The sequence below is a fragment of the Symphalangus syndactylus genome, chromosome 1 (genome assembly GCF_028878055.3).
Source record: "Symphalangus syndactylus isolate Jambi chromosome 1, NHGRI_mSymSyn1-v2.1_pri, whole genome shotgun sequence".
In the NCBI taxonomy this organism is placed as follows: Eukaryota; Metazoa; Chordata; class Mammalia; order Primates; family Hylobatidae; genus Symphalangus; species Symphalangus syndactylus.
The window spans coordinates 102,258,453-102,283,616 of record NC_072423.2 but is presented as its reverse complement, the minus strand read 5'-3'; the positions used below and the strand labels follow the sequence as shown (position 1 = coordinate 102,283,616).

Genomic DNA, 25,164 nt, shown 5'->3' with positions numbered 1-25,164 from the left:
AACTGTAGTTAGTTAGGAATCACATCTGGCTCAGTTATGTCCATCTGAATATGGGAAAACAGAGGCCCTCTGAACAAACAAGCCTTTGAGGCGTTTACTCCAGGTAATTGCATAATTCAAGCCCCAGCCGCTGTCTCCTGCCTCCTTCTGTGTGGCTTTCCCTGGAGGTCTTCCTATTCTTCCAAAAGGAAGGACTCTGGGAAGCCAGGGGCCTAGGGATCTGCATACTTGCTCAGCCCCCTGGTGAGCTGGGGCATCCAAGGGGAAACCCAGGGGCTGGGCACACCCCTCCCTGTCTTCCCTCCTGTCCCTTTTTGACTCTGATTTCTTGGGAACCAGAGGAACCCAAAGGAAGGGGGACAGGGAAGACCAGGGGAGGCAGTCCTGACGGGGAGGTGGAGAATTTTCCTGCATCTATAGTGTAGTGGGCTGGGCTGCAGTGTGCAGAAAATAACCTCCCCAAACAGCTTTTCTTTCATTTTTGCCCCCTTTCTCCAAGCCCATGGGCACCTAGAACAACTTATCTGGGCCCACAAACATCAAACAAGAAGTTTCCATGGCAACTTAAAACTTCCTTCTCAGCCCTGTATTCAGTCTAAATCTCCAAGGCCCCTTTTCAAGGCCTCAATGGGGTTTCTGAGCAGCCACCCACAAAACAGCCCTAGGATTAAACCGTGTCCCCCGCCTCTCAAACATGCTCTGCTGAAAGGACTAGGGGTTGGGGGGAGAAGAAGCTGTACTGGCAGAAAGAAGCTGTCATGGGATCCGTGGAGAGATTATAAAAGGAGTGAGAGTCGCCTTTACAACAAGTTTGAACCGGGAAGAATTTACCCAGTCGAGGGATTTCAAGCGTGAAAATGGGAAAGTGTGAGGGGGTGGGGAAGAACTTAGAGTCTTGTTTCTGAAAGCTGGCTCTCCACCCAGCTGCAATTAGACATGGTTAATTTGGTCTCTTAGCTGCAGAAGGACCCTGGGGTACCCCCATCCCCAGTACATTTTAATTCCCTTGTAATCAGACAAGAAGCACAGTGAGTGAATCTATGGATGGTGAGAGGATGTGAGAGGGAGCATGTGTGTGTGTGTGTGTGTCTGTTTCTCTGTGTGTGTGTGTGCGCATGCATGCAGGAGAACCTGGGCAGACCACAGCTGTCAAACTAAGCAAACTTCATGATTCCCGGCAGCATAGTTGCTGGATGTACCAAATACAAATGCCACACATCCAAGTTAAATTTGAATTTCTAATGAGCACCAAATAACTTTTTAGTATATTCCATGACATAGCTGGAACATGCTTACACTAAAATATGATTTGTTGTTTCTCTGAAATTCAGATGGAACTGAGTGCCCTGTATTTTATCTGACAACCCTAACTGGCAGAGGCAGGGGTGGAGGCTGCGTCTGCCTCTCTGGCTACAGAGGAGAAGTGTAGTTGCTGATGCCCGCAGGCACCTGGGGAGGTGCCTTTTTGTCCATAGTGCAGAGAGACGCTTTCCTCCCTTCCAGGAACATGACCTGAGCTCCAGGTAGGATGCAGGTAATGCCCCTCAGGTGGACTTGAACTACTGGACTGTATTGCCTCCCAGGCATGGCCAGACGGGAGTTATTCCACAGAGGTGACCCTTCTAGCCCTGTGATTAAGAGCATGGACTCTGGTGCCAGTCCTGACCCCAATCCTGGCTCCATTGCTGGACAACTAGGTGACCTTTAACTCTCTGTTTCCTCCTTCCTAAAATGGGGCAGACGTGTTTTTGAGGAACAAAGGAGATATGTTCTGGAGAGCCCTTCACATTGTGGCTGCCACAGAGTCAGGGCTCTGTAAGTGGCAACTATTGTTTTGATAACTCACTTAAGAGCATTCAAGTTTTTTTTTTGTTTTTTTTTTTTTTTTTTTGAGACAGAGTCTTGCTCTGTTGCCAGGCTGGAGGGCAGTGGCACGATTTTGGCTCACTGAGACGTCTGCCTCCCGGGTTCAAGCGATTCTCCCACCTCAGCCTCCCAAGTAGCTGGCATTATAGGCACCTGTCATCACGCCTAGCTAATTTTTGTATTTTTGGTAGAGACAGGGTTTCACTCTGTGGCCAGGCTGGTCTCAAACACCTGACCTCAAGTGATCCGCCTGACTTAGCCTCCCAAAGTGTTGGGATTACAGGCGTGAGCCACTGGGCCCGGCCAAGCATTCAAGATTTTCATCCAACTGAAAAAAGTGGAATTAAAGACTAGAGTCAGAACAATCTCAACAGTGTAAAACACACACACACTGTGCATAGCAAGGTTTGGAAGGAGACATTTCCAAATGTTACCTGTGGCCACCTGTGGTTAGTGGGATTACGTGTTAGGCCTCCTCCTCTTTAGTCTCAATTTCTCGAAATATCTATGGTGAGTATATTTTACTCTAATATTAAGAAATTATTTTAGCCGGGTGCAGTGGCTCATGCCTGTAATCCCAGCACTTTGGGAGGCCGAGGCGGGTGGATCACTTCAGGTCAGGCGTTCGAGACCAGCCTGACCAACATGGTGAAACCCTGTCTCTACTTAAAATACAAAATTAGCCGGGCATGGTGGTGAGCGCCTGTAATTCCAGCTACTCAGGAGGCTGAGGCAGGAGAGGTGCTGGAACCTGGGAGGCAGAGGTTGCAGTGAACTGAGATCATGCCATTGTACTCCACCCTGGGCAACAAGAGCAAAACTGTCAAAAAAAAATTATTTTGAAATACCTTGGGATAAACATTTTTCTTTTTCTTTTTTTTTTTTTTTTTTTGAGACAGGGTCTTGTTCTGTTGCTCAGGCTGGAGTGCAGTGGAGCAAACACAGCTCATGGCAGCCTCAACTCTCTGGGCTCAAGTGATCCTCCCACCTCAGCCTCCTGAGTAGCTAGGACCACAGCCATGCACCATCATGCTGGGCTAATTTTTAAAAATTTTTATAGAGATGAGAGCTCACTAGTTTGCCCAGGCTGGTCTCGAACCCCCGGCCTCAAGGCATGAGTCACCCAGTGTTATATTATCTGCTGCATGACTTGAGGCTACTGTTAATGAAAAGAGCCTCTATTTTGGGTCTGAATCTGTAATGTCCTCCTTGGGGGCTTCTCAAAGCAAGGAGTGCCCACCTTCACCACATGGCCAAATTGGCTCCTTACTCCCATTCTCACTTCCTGCTGCTCCCTGTGTGGAGCAGCCAGAGAGCGGGTCCAGAGGCACATGGCCCTGGTTTGAATCTCAGCTTCACTCCCGATGAGTTGTATGACCTTAGACAAGTCATGTTACCATCTGAGCCTCAGTTTCCTCATGTTTCCAATAGGGGTTACCGTTACTCTGTTCCCTTAGAGGAGGGGCAGATCTGCTTTATTTATAAATACATCCCTACACCTTGGAAAACAGAGGCCAATAAATATTAGCTGGATGAATAAATGAATGAAGGGAGTTGATGAGATGGCAGATGTACAGCAGAGATGGGGTGACCATTGAGTGACTGACAATCAGCCATTATTGTGACTATCCTCAGAAGGTGTGCAGACTTTGGCATGGATGGACCACAGTTTGAATGTGTTTTCTACCTCTTTGTGGGGTAGAAAATGTTCCTTAGTGGACCATGGGCAAAGTGCTTAAGCTCTCTGAACCTCGGTCTCCTTGTCTCTTAAATGGAGATAACAATTGGCAGTGTCCTTGTGAGGCAGGAGAATAGGGTCTGGAAGCAGGGAACATATGGCCGCTTCACGCTGCCTTCCCAGAACAGAAGGAAATCAAATGGAAACACTTCGGCTATGACAGGAAATATCCTCTCCATTTACATAGGGCATGCACCCAGTAAATGACTATATAACTTCACTCCATCCTCTTTATCTAACATACGACGTACACCAAGTAACAGATGGAAACCTCTAGAGGGTATTTAAACCCCAGAAAATTCTGTAACGGGGCTCTTGAGGCCCCATGCTCGGCCCCCCTCCCGCCCTGTGGAGTGTACTTTCATTTTCAATACATCTTTGCTTTTGTTACTTCATTCTTTCCTTGCTTTGTTTGTGCGTTTTGTCCAATTCTTTGTTCAAGACGCCAAGAACCTGGACACCGTCAACGGGTAACACTTGTAGAGTGGTGGAGGGAAGGAGCCAAGGATATTAAGTGCTCGTTAGTGCAGCCTCCGTCCCTTTTCCGAGGCCTCGCTCCCTTCCTGGCTCCTTACCCGGCAGGCGTGCAGCCCCTGGAACCACTCCTACGTGTTTGCTCTTCTGCGTGGGTTGATAGCTAAGAGGTTAGGGGGAACACAAGGCCTTCAGATTAGGGAGACCTCCTCCGCAGCTTTGAGAGACGATCGAGAACTGGGTGGGGACACATAGGGTGGCGTGCTTTGTGGGTAAATAGCCGGAGCTGGGATTGGAAATCAGATTCGTCTGATGATAAAGCTCCTCCCTCTCTGCCTGCCCTGCCTCAGCCAGATTTGAGACCCTCCTTTAGGAAGGCGCCGCCAAGTCCTGAAGTTTGGGCCAGTTCTTGCTTTGGGACTTGGAGAACTGTGGTTCCAGTAACTGGGTGGCGGGATCTCCCCCAGGCTGGGCCTAAGCGAGAAGGGCGAACAGTTCCAGAGCGGGCCGCGCGGGGACAGGCACCGCCGCTGCAGACGCGGCAGCTGGTTTGCCTTGCGCTTTTGGCTCCAGCTGTCGGCAGGCAGGCCCACGGGTGGGGAGAGCTCCTTGCCCAAGACAGAGGGTAGCTGGCCCGTGAGCCCAAGTCCCTTGACGCTTTCTAATTACGGAACCCCACCGTGCAGGACCCCAGCATGAGCTAGCGTTTCAGCTCCTCCAAACGTCTCTCTCGAAGGAGAGTCCGGAAGGAAATACTCCAAATGCTTACCGGGGCTTTGCTTCCTCTTCTTTTCCCCCCTACATCCCTGTATTCTCCGAATTATTTGGACACTGGTCATATATTACGTTAACTTCATTTTTCTAATTAAAAAGGCCTCCTATTTCCTGAGTAGGAAAGAAACACGTGCTTACTGCAAACAAGCAAACAAAAAGATGGAAGAGAAAAAGCACCTATCATCCAACCCCCAATCTTAAGAAATAAAACCACCCTGTGTTTCCGTCCAAATCGTTGCATGCACACATATAGAAAGGCGATTGCTCTCGTAGCTCTGACTTCCCTTCCCCTCCCCACCTTGTGTCATGCCTCACTGGACAGCAGACCTCCTTCACCCGCGCTGCCAGTCTCCTGTTTCTTTGTGCCCCATTGCCTGCTACTCGAGTCGTGCACATTTTCCTCTCTCCTGGCCCAAACCTCCCGCGCCTACAGCCGCCTTCACGCACTTGTGTGAGTCTCTGTTTAAGAGATCAGCCAGGAGGTGGAACCTCACAGGACTTCTGTGGTCAAGAAACAGTGAGAGCGTGTTCTCACACATAGGAAGAAAGCAATGTATGTCATAGATCCCCACAAGGATGAATGCAGGAAGAGGGAAGGAACAAAGGAAGGAAAGAAAGGCGGAAAGGAGGAAGAAAAAAAAAGAAAAGTAATTAAAAAGAATGACGTGAGGATCGGTTGAGCCCAGGAGTTAGAGATCAGCCTGGACAGCACTAGGGAGACGTCGTCTCTACAAAAAATTTAAAAAATTAGCTGGGTGTGGTGGTGCCCACCTGTGGTCCCAGCTACTCGGGAGGCTGAGGTGGGAGGCTCGGGAAGATCACTTGAGCCCAGGAGTCGGAAGCTGCAGTGAGCTGTGATTGCACCACTGCACTCCAGCCTGGGAGAAAGAATGAGACCCTGTCACAAACAAACGAACAAACAAGCAAAAAGAATGACGGAAGGTTAGGAAAGAAGCAGAGCAACGAAGAAGAGGCGCCCAGAGGCGGACTGGCCAGGAACTGAGCGCCGTGCACCGCCGAGCCCTCCTCGCGCTCTTCCCGCGGCGAGGGTGGCGTTGCTCCCACTTACCCGACCTGAGCAGCACAGCCCGGTAGAGCCCGGTGGCATCGGAGGGCCCCCGGGCCCACTCGCCCAGCTTCTGCGCCATGCCCCGCGCCTCCTACTGCAGAGCCCGCACTGCGGGTCCCCGGAGCGCACAGCAGGAGCGTAGTCCGGAGCCCAAGCGCCTCCGCGACGGTGACGCGGCCCCAAGGCCCAAACCCCGCCGAGGGTCAGGTTACGGCGGCTGCCAGAGGGGCGGGCGAGGAGACGCCGCCGGGGGAAGGAGGGGGGCCAGGGCAGGTGTCCGCGCCCAGGTAGCCGGCAGGGCGCAGGTGAACGTCTGCAGTGAGGACTCCTAGCCACGAGGTTCCAGCGCCAAGGCGAGAACACAGTGTCCTGACTTCCAGCCTCGGTCTCCCGCCTACTCTTCTCCTTTCTTTGGCCGCTGGCCTTGTTGATGCTACCAGCATGGGGTTCTGAAGTGCCATACCTGGGATCAGGTCCCACCACCACCATTTAACAGCTGTGTGACCCCACGATTTAGTTACCTAACCTCGCAGAAACTCAGTTTCCTCTTCTGTAAAATGGGAATAACCAGAGTACTTTCCTCACACGGTTGTGAGGTTAATCAGCTTAGAGTGTGTGTGTGTGTGTGTGTATAGCCCAGAACAGAGGCTGGTGCAGAACAAACACTATACAGTATACACTGGTACTTTAAAACCTGTCCCAAGTATCGTGGGGTGGGTGGCACTGAGAGGCAGTGTCTTCACTGGGTGTGAAGGTTGAGGGTGGAGGCCTATGGAACTCCACCAGATTGCCTTCTCTGGCTTTGTGGAGTGTCTGTAACAATCAGAGATGAGTGGGCCAATCAGGTCTAAAGGTGGGAGGTGCCAAGCTCACCAGGGGGCTTCAGGAGATACAAGAAGCTGGCAATTTTGGAGATCTATTCTGTGTCTGGTGCTAAGTTTCTTCTAAAACAAAAACTCATGTTAATTGTGTGCTTCATGTTCTGTTTCATTTAATCTTCATAATCCTATGAAGCAGGGTCTATTAACATTGCAAATGAGAAAAAACGGAGACTCAGAGGGGTGATGCAACTTCTCTGAAGTCACACAGTGTGGGGCTGGGATACATGAATGCAGATGGTCCGACTACAGACCTTGGCCACCTGCCCCTCTGCCTCTCTGTTATCTCATTCACTCGTCACAACAGCCCTGAAGGGTGGATATTCCCTCCAGTTTACAGGTGAGGTCGTTGAGACTTAGGGAGGTGAAGTGGCTTGCCCAACCAAGACCCAATCCAGTTCTCAGCCCATAAAACTTAAGTCCCTGAAATCTAGAGATTCCTGGAGCTGTCCAGGGTACTGGATGGCCTCTATTCAAGGCTGTGTCTGAAAGAGCCAGGGAATCTTGAGCTGACTGTTGTGGTCTCGGCCACACAGTACCACCTCCCTTTGCCACCTGTTACCAGCCTTGGTACCTTCAAGGCCAACTGTTGACCAAACTCTCTTTGGTTGGCCCATGGCCACTGCCCAGATCCAGCTTCTGCTCTGACTCAGGGGTCCTGTACCTCTCTGCTTCCCAGACACCATCCAGTGTCCTGAAGGCGCATCTGCCATACCTCAGACACCAATCAGGGGCCCAAGGTGACACTTGATCTTTGGGGGCCTCATTGATTGGCCAGACTGATCATGTCTATCATCAACAACCAGCCTTCAGGAGTGCCAGGCACGATGCCAGATATTTGGCATTCACTATATTATATCCTTTCTTCAGAGGATGAAATTATATCCAATTTACAGTTCATCTCATTTAATCCACTCAATAGCTCTTTGATCAAGCTATGGTTCTTTCTTTCTTTATTTTTTTATGGCTCACAGCAACCTCCACCTCCTGGGTTCAAGCAATTCTCCTGCCTCAGCCTCCTGAGTAGCTGGGATTACGGGTGCACGCAACCACAACTGGCTAATTTTGTATTTTTAGTAGAGACGGGGTTTTGCCATGTTGGTCTCAAACTCCTGCCTCCAGTGATCCACCTGCCTCGGCCTCTCAAAGTGCTGGGATTATAGGCATGAGTCGCCACGCCCAGCCTCAAGTGATGGTTATGCCCCTTTTGCAGTTGAGGAAACAAGGCTCAAGTGACTTGCTCAAGATCACATAATGAGTTGGTAGTGGAGCCAGAATTTGAACCCAGATGGTGCCAGAACTTTTGCTGCAAGGGAGAAACCAAACCAGCTGTGGAGCAAAGTGGGACTCAGGGAAACTGTGGCCATGGGATGTGCTTTTGTGGAGTATGCTGAAGGGATGGACTCTGGCCGCACCTAGGAATTCTAGGTGGGTCTGACTTACCTGAGCCATTTCGTCTCTGCTTCTCATTTTCACTATGAAATCTGGCCTGAGGAGAGTATGTTTTCTGTAAGCAGAAAGAAAGTAGGTGGAGGTGAGGACCCTCGGGTCTTTGGCAGAGGAAGGGGTGATATATTCACAATGTATCTGAGTCTTTTGGCCACTGAAGGGACTGGTCAGGGTCAAAGTCCTCTCCAGAGAAAGAAATTACCATAGTCTTTGGAATGGATGTGTGTGTGTGTGTATGTGTGTGTGCCCACATGCGTATTTATGAGACTCGTGCTCTTTTTAAAAAATAAACTTATTATTTTTAAAAACAGTTTTAGATTTAGGGAAAAGTTAAGATAGTACAGAGAGTTCTCTTATACTCCACACCCAGTTTCCCTGTTATTAACACCTTACATGTATGGAGCTGTACGTGTGAGTTGCATGGTGCATTTGTTACAATTAATAGACCATATCGATGCATTATTATTAACTAAAGTCCATAGTTTATTCAGATTTCCTGAGTTTTAACCTAATGTCCCTTCTCTGTTCCAGGATCCCTCCAGAATACTACATCACATTCAGTCATCATGTCCCCTCTGGCTGCCTTGGCTGTGACAGTTTCTCAGACTTTCTTTGTTTTGGATGACTCGCACAGTTTCTAAGAGTCCTGAGGCCCGTGTTCTTTTAGGTTGAGCTCATGCCCATGCTGTTCCTTTGGCCTGGACTGCCTTCTTCCTACCTTCCTGGCAAAGTCCTCATTCTTAAAGGGCCAAGTCAGAAGGCCTCAGGGCTTGGTCCTTAGGGCCAGTTCTCGGACATCTTCTCTTCTCTCTGTACACTCTCAAGGCTTTAAAGAGAACTCTAAGCCAACATTCCCCTAATGTATTATATATTTTCAATCTCGACCATGCTTCTGAGGTTTGACCTTGTCCAATCAGCTACCTGACATCTCCACTTGAAAGTCTAATAGGCACCTGAAACTCACCATGGCCCAAACAGAACTCTCGACACCCCAAGCCTCCAACATGTGCCTCCCCTGTCTCCCAGATCTCAGCACATGGCTCTACTCTGACCCTGTTGCTCAGACCAGGAGGCTGGGAGTCTTCCTTGCCCTGTCTTCCTGCAACCCCACAGTCGTCTGATCTCCCAGGCCTGGTGAGTCCACCTTCTAATGAATTTCTGGAGTTCATCCACTTCTCCCAGGCCTCCATGCCACCACCCTAGCCTGGGTACCACTGAATGCCTGGATACCAACAGCAACTTGTTCTCTGTATTAGTCAGTTTTCACACTGCTATAAAGATACTACCTGAGACTGGGTAATTTATAAACAAAGATGTTTAATTGGCTCACAGTTCCAAATGGTTGGAGAGGCTCCAGGAAACTTATAATTATGGTGAAAAGTGAAGGGGAAGCAAGGCACATTTTACATGGCAGCAGGAGAGACAGAGAGAGAGAGCGTGCAAGGAAGTGCCACACTTTAAAGCCATCAGCTCTTGCGAGAACTCACTCACTGTCACGAGAACAGCATGGGGGAATCTGCCCCCATGATCTAATCACCTCCCACTAGGTCCCTCCCTCGACATGTGGGAATTGCAATTTGAGATGAGATTTGGGTGAGGACACAGAGCCAAACCATATCACTCTCCTTCAAGTCGTTCTCCACAAAGACTCCAGAGTGAGCTTTTAAAGTGTAACTCAGACCCTGATTCTGCCCTCCTTGGAACCCTTCTGCGTCGTGTTTTCCCTTTGCACTGGGGACTCAAACCCACATGTCTTCCCTAGGCCTACAAGGCCTCTGCAGCCTGGCTTCTCCCTGCCAGCCTCTCAAATTCCATCTGTTTATTCCTTCCACTGTGCAAGGGCTTGGATACCTCAGTGAACACAAAAAAGGCCTCTGTTCTTGCAGCGTTCACGTTCACATTCTAGAGTGAGAGATAGACAATAAGCATGATGAATAAGTAAGGTAGTGTGGAAGGAGGCCAGAGAGACTCCAGGAAAAAGGAAGTGTAAAGGAGGGAAAGGGGGTGGCTGGTGGCAAGTGGGGACCACCTGTGGTCATAAATAGATGCTCAGTTCAGACGGGTCTCAATGGGAAGATGAGACATGGACACAGACTTGAAAGAAACTGGGAGTTAGCCAAGCAGACGTCAGCGGTTAGTGCAAAGGTTCCGAGCTGGGCTGTGCCCGGCATATTCAGGAGCAGCAAGGAGGTCAGGGTGGCCGAAGTGGAGGGAACACAGGGGCAGTCACATGAGAGAAGGTCAGTGAGGAGACAGGGGCCAACTTCCTCCATGCCCCATACTCCAACCACTGAGAACTCTCTGGGTTCCCTGAAAGCCATGGCTTCTCTCAGCTGCCAGCTTCTGCAGAAACTGTTCCCTTCACCTGGGAAGCTCCCCCGTTCTGCCTGGCTCACTCCTTCTCATCCTTTAGGTCTTGGCAGAAATGCTACTTTCTCAGGGAGGTCCCCCTCAACCACGTACTCCCGTAGCACCCAGACTTCCCCTATGTTAATACTTCCTACCGAATTATGACTCTTTCAGCCCTGCTTCCTTCACCATACTGTACTCACCTTGAATAGGGATTGGGTCCTATACACAGCTGTCTCCCCAGGGCCCAGCCTGGAGCTGTGCTTGGAGTGGACACTCAATAAAGACTTATTGAGGGAATGAATGAATCAGTGAATGAGGGAATGCAGCCACATAAAGGCCTCTGCGCTGTATGGGAAAGTGGGTAATTCCCCAGAGAGTGAGACAGGGCCAGAACCAGGGGAGGCCTCAGCTGTGGCCTGCTCAGGGATGATCAGGACGAACAGAATTGCCTGGGGTCCTGGTGTTTCCCCTGGGGGTTCCAATTTTGAACTCCACCACCAAGGAGGGGATAGAAGAGGGAGAGTGTTTGTGGTTTGAAGTATCTTTTGTGTTTTTTAATGAAAGGATTAAGGGAACAAGTAACCTCATCTGTGGAAGAAAATTTCAAGACATAGAAAAAGGACCTAGTCTAGAGAATCCAGAAGGGATCTAAGCTGCTGCTGCTCAGCTCTCCCCACACAGACCTGGGAAGTTGGGCTGGGTCCCAAGGGCAACATTAGCATCACAAAGCCAGAATTTCAGAAGGAGCAGCTCCCAGACCTGGAGTTCAAAGAAATGTTGCTGGCCTCAGGGATTTGCCCCTGCCTAGGACTGGCAAATTGACTTTACTCACATGCCCCGAGTCAGGAAACTAAAATACCTCTTAGTCTAGGTAGACACTTTCACTGGATGGGTAGAGGCCTTCCCACAGGGTCTGAGAAAGCCACCGCGGTCATTTGTTCCCTTCTGTCAGCCATAATTCCTCGATTTGGCCTTCCCACCTCTATACAGTCCGATAACGGACCAGCCTTTATTAGTCAAATTACCCAAGCAGTTTCTCAGGCTCTTGGTATTCAGTGGAAACTTCATACCCCTTACCGTCCTCAATCTTCAGGAAAGGTAGAACGGACTAATGGTCTTTTAAAGACACACGTCACCAAGCTCAGCCTCCAACTTAAAAAGGACTGGACAGTACTTTTACCTCTTGCCCTTCTCAGAATTAGAGCCTGTCCTCGAGATGTTACAGGGTAAAGTCCATTTGAACTTTTATATGGACGCACTTTCTTGCTCGGCCCCAACCTCATCCCAGACACCAGCCTTCTAGGCAACTATCTTCCAGTCCTCCAGCAGGCTAGACAGGAAATTCATCAGACTGCTAATCTTCTTGTCTACTCCAGATTCCCAGCCATATAAAGACACCCTAGCTGGACGATCATTTCTTAAGAATCTGACCCCTCAAACTCTACCACCTCGGTGGACCAGACCCCACTTAGTCATCTATAGTACCTCAACTGCCTTCTGCCTGCAGGACCCTCCCCATTGAGTTCACCATTCCAGAATAAAGCTGTGTCCATTGGACAGCCAGCCTGATCTGTCCTCTTCCTCCTGGAAGTCGCAAGTGCTCTCCCCTACTTCCCTTAAACTCACTCACATTTCTGAAGAGCAATAATCACCCTTATGAGCCTAATACATCCCTTCATTCTATTAGGTCTATTCGTCCTTACCCTACTTTTCGCAACAGGGCTTTACACAGTCACCCCCACTACTTGGACTGCACCCCAAAAACTTGTCATCCCTACTATCTTCTGCCTAGTCATACTCCTATTCACCATTCTCAACTACTCGTAAATGCCCTGCCCTTGTTTACACTGACGGTTTACACTTTTCCTCCAAACCATCATAACTGATATCTCCTGGTTTTACCTCAAACTACCACCCCTAAGTATCTCTTGAAGTGGATAGAAGATCTTCAGTGGCAAGGTACACTCCAATTCTTCTACCCTGATGAAGTCCTTTTTTTTTTTTTTACTTTTCTACTCACTCTTATCCTTGCCTCTGTTCTCCAGTCACTCTCTACCCCTCCCTAATTACTTCTAACATACTATCAATCTCACTCACTCCCTCCTCACCATTTCTAATCCTTTGTTAGCAAACAATTGCTGGCTTTGCATTTCCCTTTCTTCCTGCTCTTACACAGCCATCCACGCTCTACAGGCCGACTGGACTACTTCTCCCTCTCCCTGCACCTCCGAACCTCCTTTAATAGCCCTCATCTTTACCCACCTGAGGAACTTCTTTACTTTCTAGACAGATTTATTGAGAACTGCCCAGACATTTCACACCAACAAGCTGCCATACTTAGCCGCATCTACTTACGGTACCTTTCTCCTTATGTCAATTCCACCTCCCCGCCCTCTGCCATATTCGGACCCCTCACAAACTACTATCCCTGTTGCCTCTCCTTTGTGCATCTCTCGGCAAAGACCCACCAGAATTCCTTTAGGTAAACTTTCACCTTCCCTATGCTCCTTCCCTCTTCATCTCCAAAGCCCAACTATAGACATTACCAAAAACCATTAGGGGCTTTTCAGCTCCGCATTACAGATAAGCCCTCTGTCAATACTGACAAACGTAAAATCATTAGCAGTTACTATTGCTTAGGAAGACATTTGCCCTGCATTTCACTCCATCCTTGGCTACCTTCCCCTTGTTCTTTGGACTCTCCTTCCAGCCCTCCTTCTTGTTTACTTATACCCAACCCCATGAACAGCAGTGAAAGATTGCTTGTAGGCACTGTGCACTTTCTCATACACCATGAAAATCGAACCTCCCCCTCTACCCAGTTGCCCCATCAATCCCCACTACAACCTCTAACAGCAGCTGCCCTCGCTGGATCCGTAGGAGTCTGGGTGCAAGACATTTCTTTTGGTGCTCCCTCTCATCTTTTCACTTTACATTTCCAGTTTTGCCTTACACAAGGTCTCTTCTTCCTCTGTGGCTCCTCCACCTACATGTGTCTACCTGTTAATTGGACAGGCACATGTACACTAGTTTTCCTTACCCCCCAAAATCAATTTGCAAATAGGACTGAACAGCTTCCTGTTCCCCTCATGACATCAACACTTCACTACTGTTTTGTTTTTCTTATTATTAATATAAGAAGACAGGAATAGGCCTCAACTTACTGCTGAAAAAAGAGGACTCTGTATATTTTTAAATGAAGAGTCTTGTTTTTACCTAAATCAATCTGGCCTGGTGTATGACAACACAAAAAAATTCAAGGATAGAGCCCCAAAACTTGCCAACCAAACAGATAATTACACTGAACCCCCTTGGACACCCTCTAATTGGATGTCCTGGGTCCTTCCAATTCTTAGTCCTTTAATACTCGTTTTCCTCCTTCTTTTATTTGGACCTTGTGTCTTCTGTTTAGTTTCTCAATTCATACAAAACTGCATCCAGGCCATCACCAATCATTCTATATGACAAATGCTCCCTCTAACAACCCCACAATATCACCGCTCACTCCAAAATCTTTCTTCAGTTTAATCTCTCCTACTCTAGTTTCCCACGCCGCCCCGAATCCCGCTTGAAGCAGCCCTGAGAAACATCATCCATTATCTCTCCATACCACCCCCAAAAATTTTCGCCGCCCCAACACTTCACCACCATTTTGTTTTGTTTTTCTTATTAATATAAGAAGACAGGAATGTCAGGCCTCTGATCCCAAGCTAACACGTCATATCCCCTGTGACCTGCATGTTTACATCCAGATGGCCTGAAGCACCTGAAGATCCACAAAAGAAGTGAAAATAGCCAGGTCCTGCCTTAACTGATGACATTCCACCATTGTGATTTGTTTCTGCCCCACCTTAAGTGATCAATTGATCTTATGACAATACACCCTCCCCGCCCTTGCGATAATGTATATTCCCCTGCCCTTAAGAAGCTACGTTGTAATATTCTCCCTGCCCTTGAGAATGTGCTTTGTAAGATCCACCCCCTGCCCGTAAAAAATTGCTCCTAACTCCACCACCTATCCCAAACCTATAAGAACTAATGATAATCCCACCACCGTTTGCTGACTCTCTTTTCGGACTCAGCCCACCTGCACCCAAGTGAAATAAACAGCTTTGTTGCACACACACACACACACACACAAGAAATGTCACTTGCACACCTGCCAGCCCCCTTCCATGCAAGACTTGTTGGAAAATAAGGCCAACCTGTATCCAGTGGAACCTCAGTGACCAAGGCAGAGGCCTCCCTCCCTTCAATGGTTGGCATTTGGTGAGTGAGAGAATCTCCACCTAGATCATTGCTGATGCATTACTGATAACTGATAGTCTTTTCCAAGGACGATGCTGAAAAATATGGCCAACTGTCATTTGTTCTCACCGTTTCCAAATCGGGAGATGCTGGCTTAATTATAATTATGGTTAGTGAAAGTTAGCAGACATAAATTCCAGAGGAAATACTATTGTGTAACGTACAATATGCCCCAATACAACTGGGCACAACTCAATCTTCCCTGAGGCAAAGACATCTGCATTCCTCCTGTCCTTCCTGTGGCCTCCGCCTGCCTCTTTTTCATGTCCTGATTGTTGAGAAAAACCTCTTGGCATTGGTCACTGGCAGCCTCAATGATCCTATCTCCAAATCCTCCTCTTCCCCAGTTTGTCCCATTGCTTCTCCTAGAGGCTGAGGCCTCAATGTGAAAGTGTCCAGGAGACCAACCATGGGCCCAGTCCACATCTGCCATAGTCTTCCCCATGCACCAAGGAGCATTTAAGGGACCTTGCTTTATTTGTTTTTAAACATTTAAAAATTGAGGTGTAGGCTGGGTGTGGTGGCTCACCCCTCTAATTCCAGCACTTTGGGAGGCTGAGGCGGGCGGATGGCATGAGCTCAGGAGTTTGAGACCAGCCTGGTCAACATGAAAAAACCCCGTTTCTACTAAAAATACAAAAAATTAGCCGGACCTGGTGGTGGGCGCCTGTAATCCCAGCTACTCGAGAGGCTGAGGCAGGAGAATTGCTTGAACCTGGGAGGTGGAGGTTGCAGTGAGCCCAGATCGTGCCACTGCACTCCAGCCTGGGCAACAGAGCCAGAATCCGTCTCAAAAAAAAAAAAAAAAAAAATTGAAGTGTAGCATAAAGTCCGTTGTGCAGCTCAATGAGGTTTTACATATGTGTTCATGTGCATAACCACCTCCAAGATCAAGATATAAAACAAGATTGGCCTGCTTTATATTTTGATATATATGACAAAATATATATCAAGACTGACTGCATCCCAGTCAATACCTACTTTCTCCCAGGGTAAGAGCCATTCTGGCCTCTGTCACTACAGATTTGTTTCTCTTGCTCTAGAACTTCACATCAATGGAGTAACAAAATGTGCTCATTTTGGCCTGGCTTTTTTACTCAGCCGTGTGTTTGAGATTCATCAGTGTGGCTGCCTGTGTCAGTAGTTCATTCCTCTTGATTTCTGACTTAAGTATTCCATTTGGTGGCTATGTCGCAGTTTGCTGATACATTCTCCTGAGAACGAACATTTGGATGGTTTCCAGTTTTTGGCTATCACTCATAAAGCTGCTGTGAGCAACTTTCCATGAATTTTTGGGTCAAAACGAGTGCTCATTTCTGTTGGGCAGATATCCAGCAGTGGACTTCGGGGATTGTAAGTAGGTGAATGTTTGGCTATAGTGGATACTGCCAACAATGATTGTGTCACTTTGTATTGTACTTTTGACATCTTTACAACAGAGATTTTTGGGGACACATTGAGGTCACTCCCATACACACTGCTTTGGATTGGCAGGGAGGAGGGAGGTGTTAGAAAAATTGCATCGCTGATAAACACAGATGGGCCTGAATTCTGAATTTGGACCTCAGGGTATTTGTCCTTGAAATCTGGAGTGAATCAGTTGGAGGTATGTCTCTAGGTGTCTTTATTTACACCTCCATTAGACTGTAAACACTATGAGAATAGGAATTGTAACTTATTCAGGGATGTGTCTGCAATGCCTAGCACAGTTCTTGGCACATAGGTGCTTTGTAAATAAAAACTAATAAATTATTAACTTAATAATTGTAGCAAATAGCTATCGAGCACATTCTAGTGCTAGGCACTGTGACATGACTTTACCGATATGGTCTCATTTAAACCTCATGAAAGCACTCTGAGATTAGGGAAGAGTGAAGTTCTTGTTTTACAGATGAGGAAGGAAGCTGAGGCCTTCGGCAGGTTAAGATACACAGCTGGATGGAAATAAAAAAATAAAAAAGATACACAGCTGGCAAGTGGCAGCTTTGCAATTAGACTTGAGGCAGTCTGACTCAGGAGCTTTCATGTGTGTGTGAGATGGCAAGAGCCTGCACCCATTTTACAGAGGAGGAAACTGAGGCTCAGTGAGGTTAAGGAACCCTTCTCCCTGGAGTCAGCTGGTCCAGCCTCCCCACCTGGCTTATTCTTAAAGGTTGAACATTTGTAATGCAGAGCCCTGGCTGCTGCCCTCCTCTGCAACCTCCACTCTCTGGAGCCCACAGCCACTGGATGTCACAACGCTCACCCCGAGCCTCCACCTCAGTGCTTCACTCTCACAAAGCCACCCTGTTGTGAGGTGACGCCTGCCACCTCTCTTTTCCATCCCCAGGGATGGAGAGAATCAGACCCGGCAATCCTTCCTTTAAAGTACTGGGCTCTGTTTGGAGCAGGCGCCCAGCCCTGGGACTTGTTCCTTTGCAGGGGTTCACTTACATCACATGGGTGTTGAGTTCTCAGCCGAGGTGCAGTAATGAGGGCACTGTTTTCCATCAAAAGAGGCCTCTACAATTCTGGTCTCCAGGGCCTTCTCACGCCTCCATTCATTCAGCCCCTTAGGTCTCAGAGACCCAGAAAACTGCCTTCTTGGAACTCAAGCTGAGGCCCTGGGTGGGAGCCACCCACCCCCCAGCAGGCAGCAGCAGCAGTCTTTTTCTCCATACCTGGACTTGGTGGGTGGGTTGTTTTCATTCCCCTTAAACGCTTGCAAAATATTTCAAACAAGTAATACATAAATCCACTGCTACTGTAAACATTCGGAACAACTCAGTTGCATACAGATTTTAAAAAGTAACATTTCTCCTTACTATCCCAGCCATGCCCCAATCTCACCCCTTTCCCTGAGTCATCACTCTTTTTGATGCTGCATGTGTGGGTTTGGTTTTTTTTCTGCAGCTTCCTTTTTAAACTCTGTGATATGTCTTGGAGATATTTCTACATTGGCACACGTAGATCCACCTCACTCTTCTGATCTACTACAGTGTAAACCACAGTGTGATGCCCTATAGTTTTTTTTTTTTAAACCATTATGCTTTAGTTGGACATTTAGATTGCTTCCAATTTTTCTTTTCTTTTTCTTTTTTTTTGAGATGGAGTTTTGCTCTTGTCACCCAGGCTGGAGTGCAATGCTGGGATCTCGGCTCACTGTGACCTCCGCCTCCCAGGTTCAAGCGATTCTCCTGCCTCAGCCTCCCGAGTAGCTGGGATTACAGGCACACACCACCATGCCCAGCTAATTTTTGTATTTTTAGTAGAGATGGGGTTTCACCATGTTGGCCAGGCTGGTCTCAAACTCCTGACCTCAAATCATCCGCCTGCCTCAGCCTCCCAAAGTGCTGGGATTATAGGCATGAGCCACTGCACCCAGCCTCAATTTTTCACTATTACAAATAATTCTACTCCAAACACCCTTATGCTTGCTGCCTTTCTGTCCACATGGGTGAACGTTTCTCTAGGGCAGACACTGGGAAGTGGAAATGCTAGACCAGGAAGTACATGTATCTTAAGTTTTAGTAGATGCTGCCAAATTATCTTCCAAAATGGCTGTACCATTTTCCATACTTGCCATCCGTGCCTGAGATTATGGGATTGTCCACACCTTCAGCAAGCCTTTATGTTATGAATCTAGGTTTGTCTCCTGAAAACTAATCTCTAGTGTTAGAAGTCGGGATAGTGGTTGTCCCTGTGGAGGGCAATAGTGGATGGGAAGGGGCAGGAGGGGCTTCCAGGGTGCTGTTGATGTTCTGTTTCTTGATCTGAGTGGTGGTTACACAGGTATTTTCAGTTTCTAAAAATGTGTTAAGTGGTATAATTAAAACAAGTGCACTATTTTTTTTTTTTGAGGTGGGATCCCACTCTGTCACCTAGGCTAGAATGCTGTGGTGTGATCTCGGCTCACTGCCACATTTGCCTCCTGGATTCAAGTGATTCTCCTGCACCCAGCTAACTTTTTGTATTTTTAGTAGAAATGGGGTTTCACCATGTTGGTTAGGCTGGCCTCAAACTCCTGACCTCCAGTGATCCTCCCACTTCAGCCTCCCAAAGTTCTGGGATTACAGACACGAGCCACCATGCCCAGCCCAGGTGCGGTATTAAATATGCGTGTTATTCTTTGGTAAAAAGTTCAATTTACACCCCACCCCTGCAACTTAATGGGTGATAGGACAATATCCCATGATTATTTCATTTTGGAGATTGAGCCTTCTTTTGATATTTGGCCTTCTGGATTCCTTCTTCTGGGTCTTTTGATAGTGCTTTGCTTGACAGGGGAAACCCTTTTTTGGAAAGGGGAAAAGGGGCTTGACTGTTTTCTGAGCATCTACAATATAGATGCTCTCAAATCCTCACAGCAACCTTTCAGGGTAGGTACTGTTTATCCCATTTTACAGACAACGAGGTGAGGCCTCAGAGCAGACCTGCCCGAGGTCATAAAATATCTGACTGCGGAGTCCTACCCTCCTCTCTGTCTTTTAAGTGACAGCTGCTCATGTGACAGGCTTTGGGCTACCCATGCAGCAGGCATGATCTTAACTAACCCCTGCAACAGCCCAGTGCGGCAGCTATATCGTCATCCCATTTTACAGATGAGAATAGTGAGGCTTAAAAAAGTTGAGTGATTTTTGCTCAGCTCCTCCAGTGATGGAGCAGGTTTGAGCCCAGGTCAGCCTGGCTCCAAAGCTGGGACAGGGAATTCGATAGAATGTTCTGCGAGGATGGATATGTTTGCTGTCTTTCCTATAACATGGTAGCCACTAGCGACATGTGACTATTTAGCAGTTGAGATGTGGCTAGCGCAACTGAGGAGCTGAAATTTTAGTCTTATTTAATCGTAATTAATTAAGTGGACTGCTTTGGATGGTGCAGCTCTAAGGAGACAGATCAGGGGAATAAATGCCACAGGGGGCAGGCAAAGAGAACAGAGCTGCCACCAGGTGGGAAGCCTCCAGCCCACCGCGAGGGACTCACTGAAGGACCCCCATAGGACCCGACAAAACCCTCACAGGTCTCCCTTCGGGCACCAGAACAATGCGCTGTGGAAAGAGCCAGTGTTTTGTAATCAGATGCAGCCTTACCAAGCCTCTTAACCTAAGACTCAGGTTCCTCGTGTATAAAATAAGTATCAAAATAGGGCTCGTTATAATATTGAATGAGAGAATACACAGTGCCTGGCACATAATTGGTACTCAATAGGCTATTTAATAATCACATTATTATGACCACAATTCTGTTATTGATCATAGGCTCACTTTTAAACTTTTAAATAAGCGTTTTCATTATATAATGATAAAGCCATTTAAATTATTATTCATGGTTATTAAACAATGCAGATGGGTGTAAAGTGCAACCCCCAAATCTCCAAATACTCCAACCCCACATCCCCCTCCCAGAAAAAACTGATGTAAGTAATTTCTTATGCATCTCTCCAGGAATTGTCTCTGCTTCTATAAACATCTAGAATGATTCCGATCTATCCTTTAGAAAGTGCAGAGGGGATCACAATAAATGTGCCAGGCTACACCTTGCTTTGTCACTTTATGGCACATCGAGGACATGTTTACACACGTGCACATTCAGACTCACCACATTCTCTACTGTTTGCACAATGTTTCATAGCAGAGGTCATTGGTAACTTATTTTAGGGGTCCTAACTGATGGATATGGAAGTGGTTGCCGTATATTTTGCTGTTATGAGGAAGGTTTCAATGAATATCCCACATGTATCTTTCTGTACATGGGCAAGTGCACCCACCCAGAGGGTAAATTCTTACCATTGGGATTTCTGGGTCAATGGCTGGGATATTTTCCACTGTGCTGGATCTTGGTATGTGTACAATCTCATGTTAAACTTCTCAAGAGTACTGGATTTTAAAGGAATATTCTGACAAGTTCTTCTGAAAAGATTCTTCAAGTCATGCTAATAATCACCTCTGGAATGTATTTGCTGGGTGGGTTTGGAATTTTGGCAAAAACTGACATTTTCGTTAAGCAGATCTGGTTTGCAAAGTCTTTGTGGTGTAAATGTGGATGGGGCCGGGAGAGGGGACTTGGCAAGGGGGCTCCTGGAGGTCAAGGCACTGGATTCTCACTAATCCTATCTCAGGCAGGCTGGAGCAGATGGAGAAAATTCTGCCTCCCTGGGAGGCCAATCCTGTATGAGGCAGAGCTTTGAGAGCCTGTGAAATAACACACCAGGAAGCTGCTGAGTCTGTGGCTCAGGGCAGGGAAGGGGGAAGAGAGAAGACACCCAACAGGCTTTGCCAACGACTGGACAAGGGCAGTTCTCAGCAGGTGAAATCCAAACGGTCCACAAACGTAAGAAAGATGCTCTGCCTCCCCAGAAATCAAAGAAAATGCACACTCAGGCAACAATGGGGTATTATCTTTCACCTATCAGATTGGCGAAAATGAAAATATAATGATACCCAGTGTTGGAGAGGGTGTGAGGACAGACACTCTGGTGTACTGGAGGGAGTGCTGATAGTACGGGCGTCCTGCAGGGAAACGTGCGTCGAAAGCCCTACAAACCGGGCAGGTATCTGTGCTGTTCCATTTCTAAGAATTTGTTTTAAGAAGATAATTGAACACATTTCACAAAGATATATGGTCAAGAATGTGCATTAACAAGCATTGTTCAAGATAATAAAAAGATTGGCAATATGGTAAATGTCCAGCGATAGGGGATTGATTAAATTGTACTATTTCTGTACAATGTAACAATCTGTGGCTAAGAAGGATGCTGTAGACCTAGGTTTACTAACATGGAAGATGTCCACTATCTATTTATAAAAATTAAGTGAAAAAAACAGGTTACATGATTGGTTATATATTTTGTTACACACGTAGTGTTACTTTATGTATTGAGTCTTACATATCTATATTTATCTCTATATAGTATTACTTATATCAATTAAAGTAATGGCAAAACTACAATGACTTTTGCACCAACCTAATATATACATGTTTGTGGGTGTAGATATGTGTGTATGTGTGTGTGTCCATATGTAGCTATGTTATGTAAATTTACATGAATACTGTTTGGAAGGATATGAACCAAAATGTCCTCAGTGATTATAAACAAGTGGTGGGGAATTTTATTCATTAATTAGTGTATTCATTCATTTTCATAGTTCTCTGCATTTCTTGAGTTTCGTTTTTTCAATGAACCTGTGTTACTTTTATAATTAGAGAAATGCTTTGTTATATTGGTTTAGGAAATAAAGGAAGTTGATAACTGCCTCAACTGTATTAAGCAGTCTAAATGCAATTATTTCCCCATACCAAGACTGTCCTCAGCTCTTGTGCACATTAGAAGCCCCCTATGATCCCAGGCTTGTCTTTAGTTATGATGAGAATAATGAGAAGGAGGACGATGATTTTCGTATATTGAGCACCTACTATGTGCCAGGCATTGGCTGAGTACTTCATATGCATTCTATCGTTGGATGCTCACTGTGGCCCAAGAGGTAGGTACCATCATGTCTTTAGATTTTCTAGAAGGAGAGCTTGAAATGGGGACTTGGTGCAAGTGACTGCTTGAGGGATAGCTCTCATGGGAAACCTTTAAAAGTGTAAGGGAGGAAAGCAGGATGGAGCAGGAGAAGTTAAGTCAAGATGTGGGCTCAGCTGAAGTCTAGCCTCAGGAGGATGCCGTGGGAAGTCTGGAGAGTAGATGGCACTGCAGCATCATCCCCCCATAGGCAAGGGGGCTGGGCTTTTGTACCTCCATATCTGTTGGTCATTGGCTATAGGACAATGGGAACAGGGTAACCTGCAAGATGGGCTCAACCCCCAAAGTATCTCTGGGTGAGGTACTTCCCATTGTCCATGGGTGATTGTCTGAGAAGGGTGCAACTGTGAGCAATCAGCACTCATCGTAACTGGCATGTGGACATGCTGGATCAATAAAAGGGATCTAGGTGGAGCACCAACCTCCTGCATATTAGTGTTCCCATTTTACAGGTGGGGCTCACAGAGGTTAAGTAACTTCCTCAAGGCTCCCCAACTAGTAACTGGGTTTTGAGCTCCTGTTGGAAGACCATGCTCAGAGCCCTGAAGCTGGACTACTTCTATTTTCACTGAAAGGAAAGAGGTTGAGGCTGTGGGTGGAAGCCCTTCCAATAGCCCCTGCCCCACCAGATGCCCCTCCACCTGCTTTCTGAGCTTCACACTAGCATGTTGGCTGATGAGCAGTTTCCACCTGGGCTTTTGAAGGAGGGCGACACAAAAAGCCTTTGTGTTTCTGCAAAGGTCCCTGAAGATTGTACTCTCAGTGGAGCTGGTTGCTAGGAGACATTTCTCAAGAAAGTTTCCTTTGGAAAATGAGCTCAGGCTCTGCCCACAATTCAACATTGTTATACTTGGGAGAGTGACATCCCAACTCGTGCTCCCTCCAAAGCATTAAACGCAGATCCAGTTCCTTCTCCAACCGGTTCTTCCAGGCCCCAGCTCAGAGTGTGTCCTGGGCTGATAACAGTTCCTGTGCCAGACAGACTCAGAATCCTGGAGAGAAAGGGCCCTTTGAGATGATCTGCCTACACCCTCCATTATATAAATGGAGAAACTGAGGCACAGAGCACTGAGGGACTTGCACAGTGAGTTAGTGGCAGGGTCATAACTTGTTTCTCTCGTTGTTGCACGTGACAGCCTCCCCCACTCCTTGGGCCCCATAAGGTCAATCAGCGGGACCTGAGGATGTGTGCACTGAATGCACTTTCCTGTATTAATTCTTGTGTTTCAAGGATTTTGGGGAATAAATTATTACTTTGCTCAAACAGAGATAAGCAGCTGGCTTTTTTTGGGCATCTACTATGTGCCAAACACTGGACTAGGTGCTTCAGGGTCTTCATCTACTAACTCTGACCTCCAGACCATCTGGGCGCTAGTTTCTATTGGCTGCTTTTTTCTTGGCTAAGGATCACATTTTCCTGTCTCTTTGCATTCTAAACAATTTTGATTGTATACTGGATGTTGTGTGTGTGCGATGTGTTGTGGAGACTCTGGATTTTGTTATCTTTTTCTGACGAGTATTGGGTTTTGTTTTAGCAGGCAGTACAATTATTAGGTGATCCCTTTGAAGTTCCATGGGCTTGTTTTTGCTCTCCTGCAAAGTTCAAGCTCTTTCCCAAGTCCCTCTAATTTGGTAGGACTCACCTCTAAACTTTCTCCCCAAGGGTCTTGAAGGATTTGGTTTTAGGCTTTGTTATGCAGGTCTGGAGTATCCCTTATACCACAGTATAGTCCTCACACCTAAGGCACAGCCTTCTGGTGTCTCAGCTTGACGTCTGGGATGAAGGTCTCTCCAATGTTTCCCAGCCCCAGCTGACCTATAGTATCCCAGTTCACTCTCAACCCTATAACAGCTGCTCTCTGGTAGGTCTCAGATAGTCTGACCCTGTGCCTGCAAATCCCAGTCCTTGGGCAAGAACCTGAGGGTCATGGGCAACCCCCACACAGATTTTGGGGCTCCCTATCTATGCAGCTCCCTCCTCTCCAGTGCCCTATTTTGCAGATTCCTTTTGCTTTAGTTGCTCCAGACCCTGATCTCTGCCTCCTGAGCTCAGAGGGGCTGTCATGTTCTGTTTGCGCTCCGTCGTCCTGTGCCATTGGGAAATTGTCCCAGGATGACAGTCCAAATGATGAGGGGCTCACCTTGTAAGTTTCCCTTCCTTCAGAGATCACAGTACCTATTGTCCACTGCCTGAGAACATTGTCTCTTATTTTGCCAAGTGTCAAGTTGTTTTTAGTGGTAGTGCTAGTGTGATACCAGGTCCTCTATCGTGGCTGGAAGTGGAAGTCCAACTCGTAGTGAGGCATCCTTACCCCCTCTCTATAATCTTGGAATGCTCACCAGGACCCTGAGAGAAAATGCTTAAGCCTTCACTGGGCCAAGGTTCAGAGGCTTGCCCAAAAGGCACAGTAGTAGACCCAAGAATCAGGTTTGCTGAACTTCACAGTCCATGCTTTCTCTTTGTGTGGCCTCTGCTTTCAGTAGAAAAGCTAAAATCAAAACTAAATATCAGTGTCACTGTCACTATCACCAAGGCAGCAGCATTTTCTGAGTTAATCTATGTATTTTCCTACATCCTATCTCCACTGTATACCTTAATTCCTGTTTCTGCCACTGACTCTCTGGTCTGGGAGGTCATTGCTCTTTGCATGGATGATTATGCAGTCATCTCTTTTTGTTTGTTTGTTTGAGACGGAGTCTCACTCTGTTACCCAGGCTAGAGTGCAGTGGTACAATCTCGGCTCACTGCAAC

At 47.2% G+C, this 25,164-nt stretch overlaps 1 protein-coding gene across 2 annotated transcripts in view; it reads right to left on the bottom strand.

The window, feature by feature from the left end:
- The window catches only part of FAM107A (family with sequence similarity 107 member A), a 63,533-nt gene that overhangs the window by 16,805 nt on the left and 21,564 nt on the right, over positions 1-25,164 (bottom strand). The window contains exon 2 of one of the 2 annotated variants that reach the window (XM_055272385.2): positions 8,243-8,306. In XM_055272385.2, the coding sequence (XP_055128360.2) occupies positions 8,243-8,306 (64 nt within the window). Of the gene's footprint in view, positions 1-5,921; positions 6,078-8,242; positions 8,307-25,164 lie in introns of those variants that run through there. The other variant, XM_055272392.2, reaches the window with a different exon arrangement.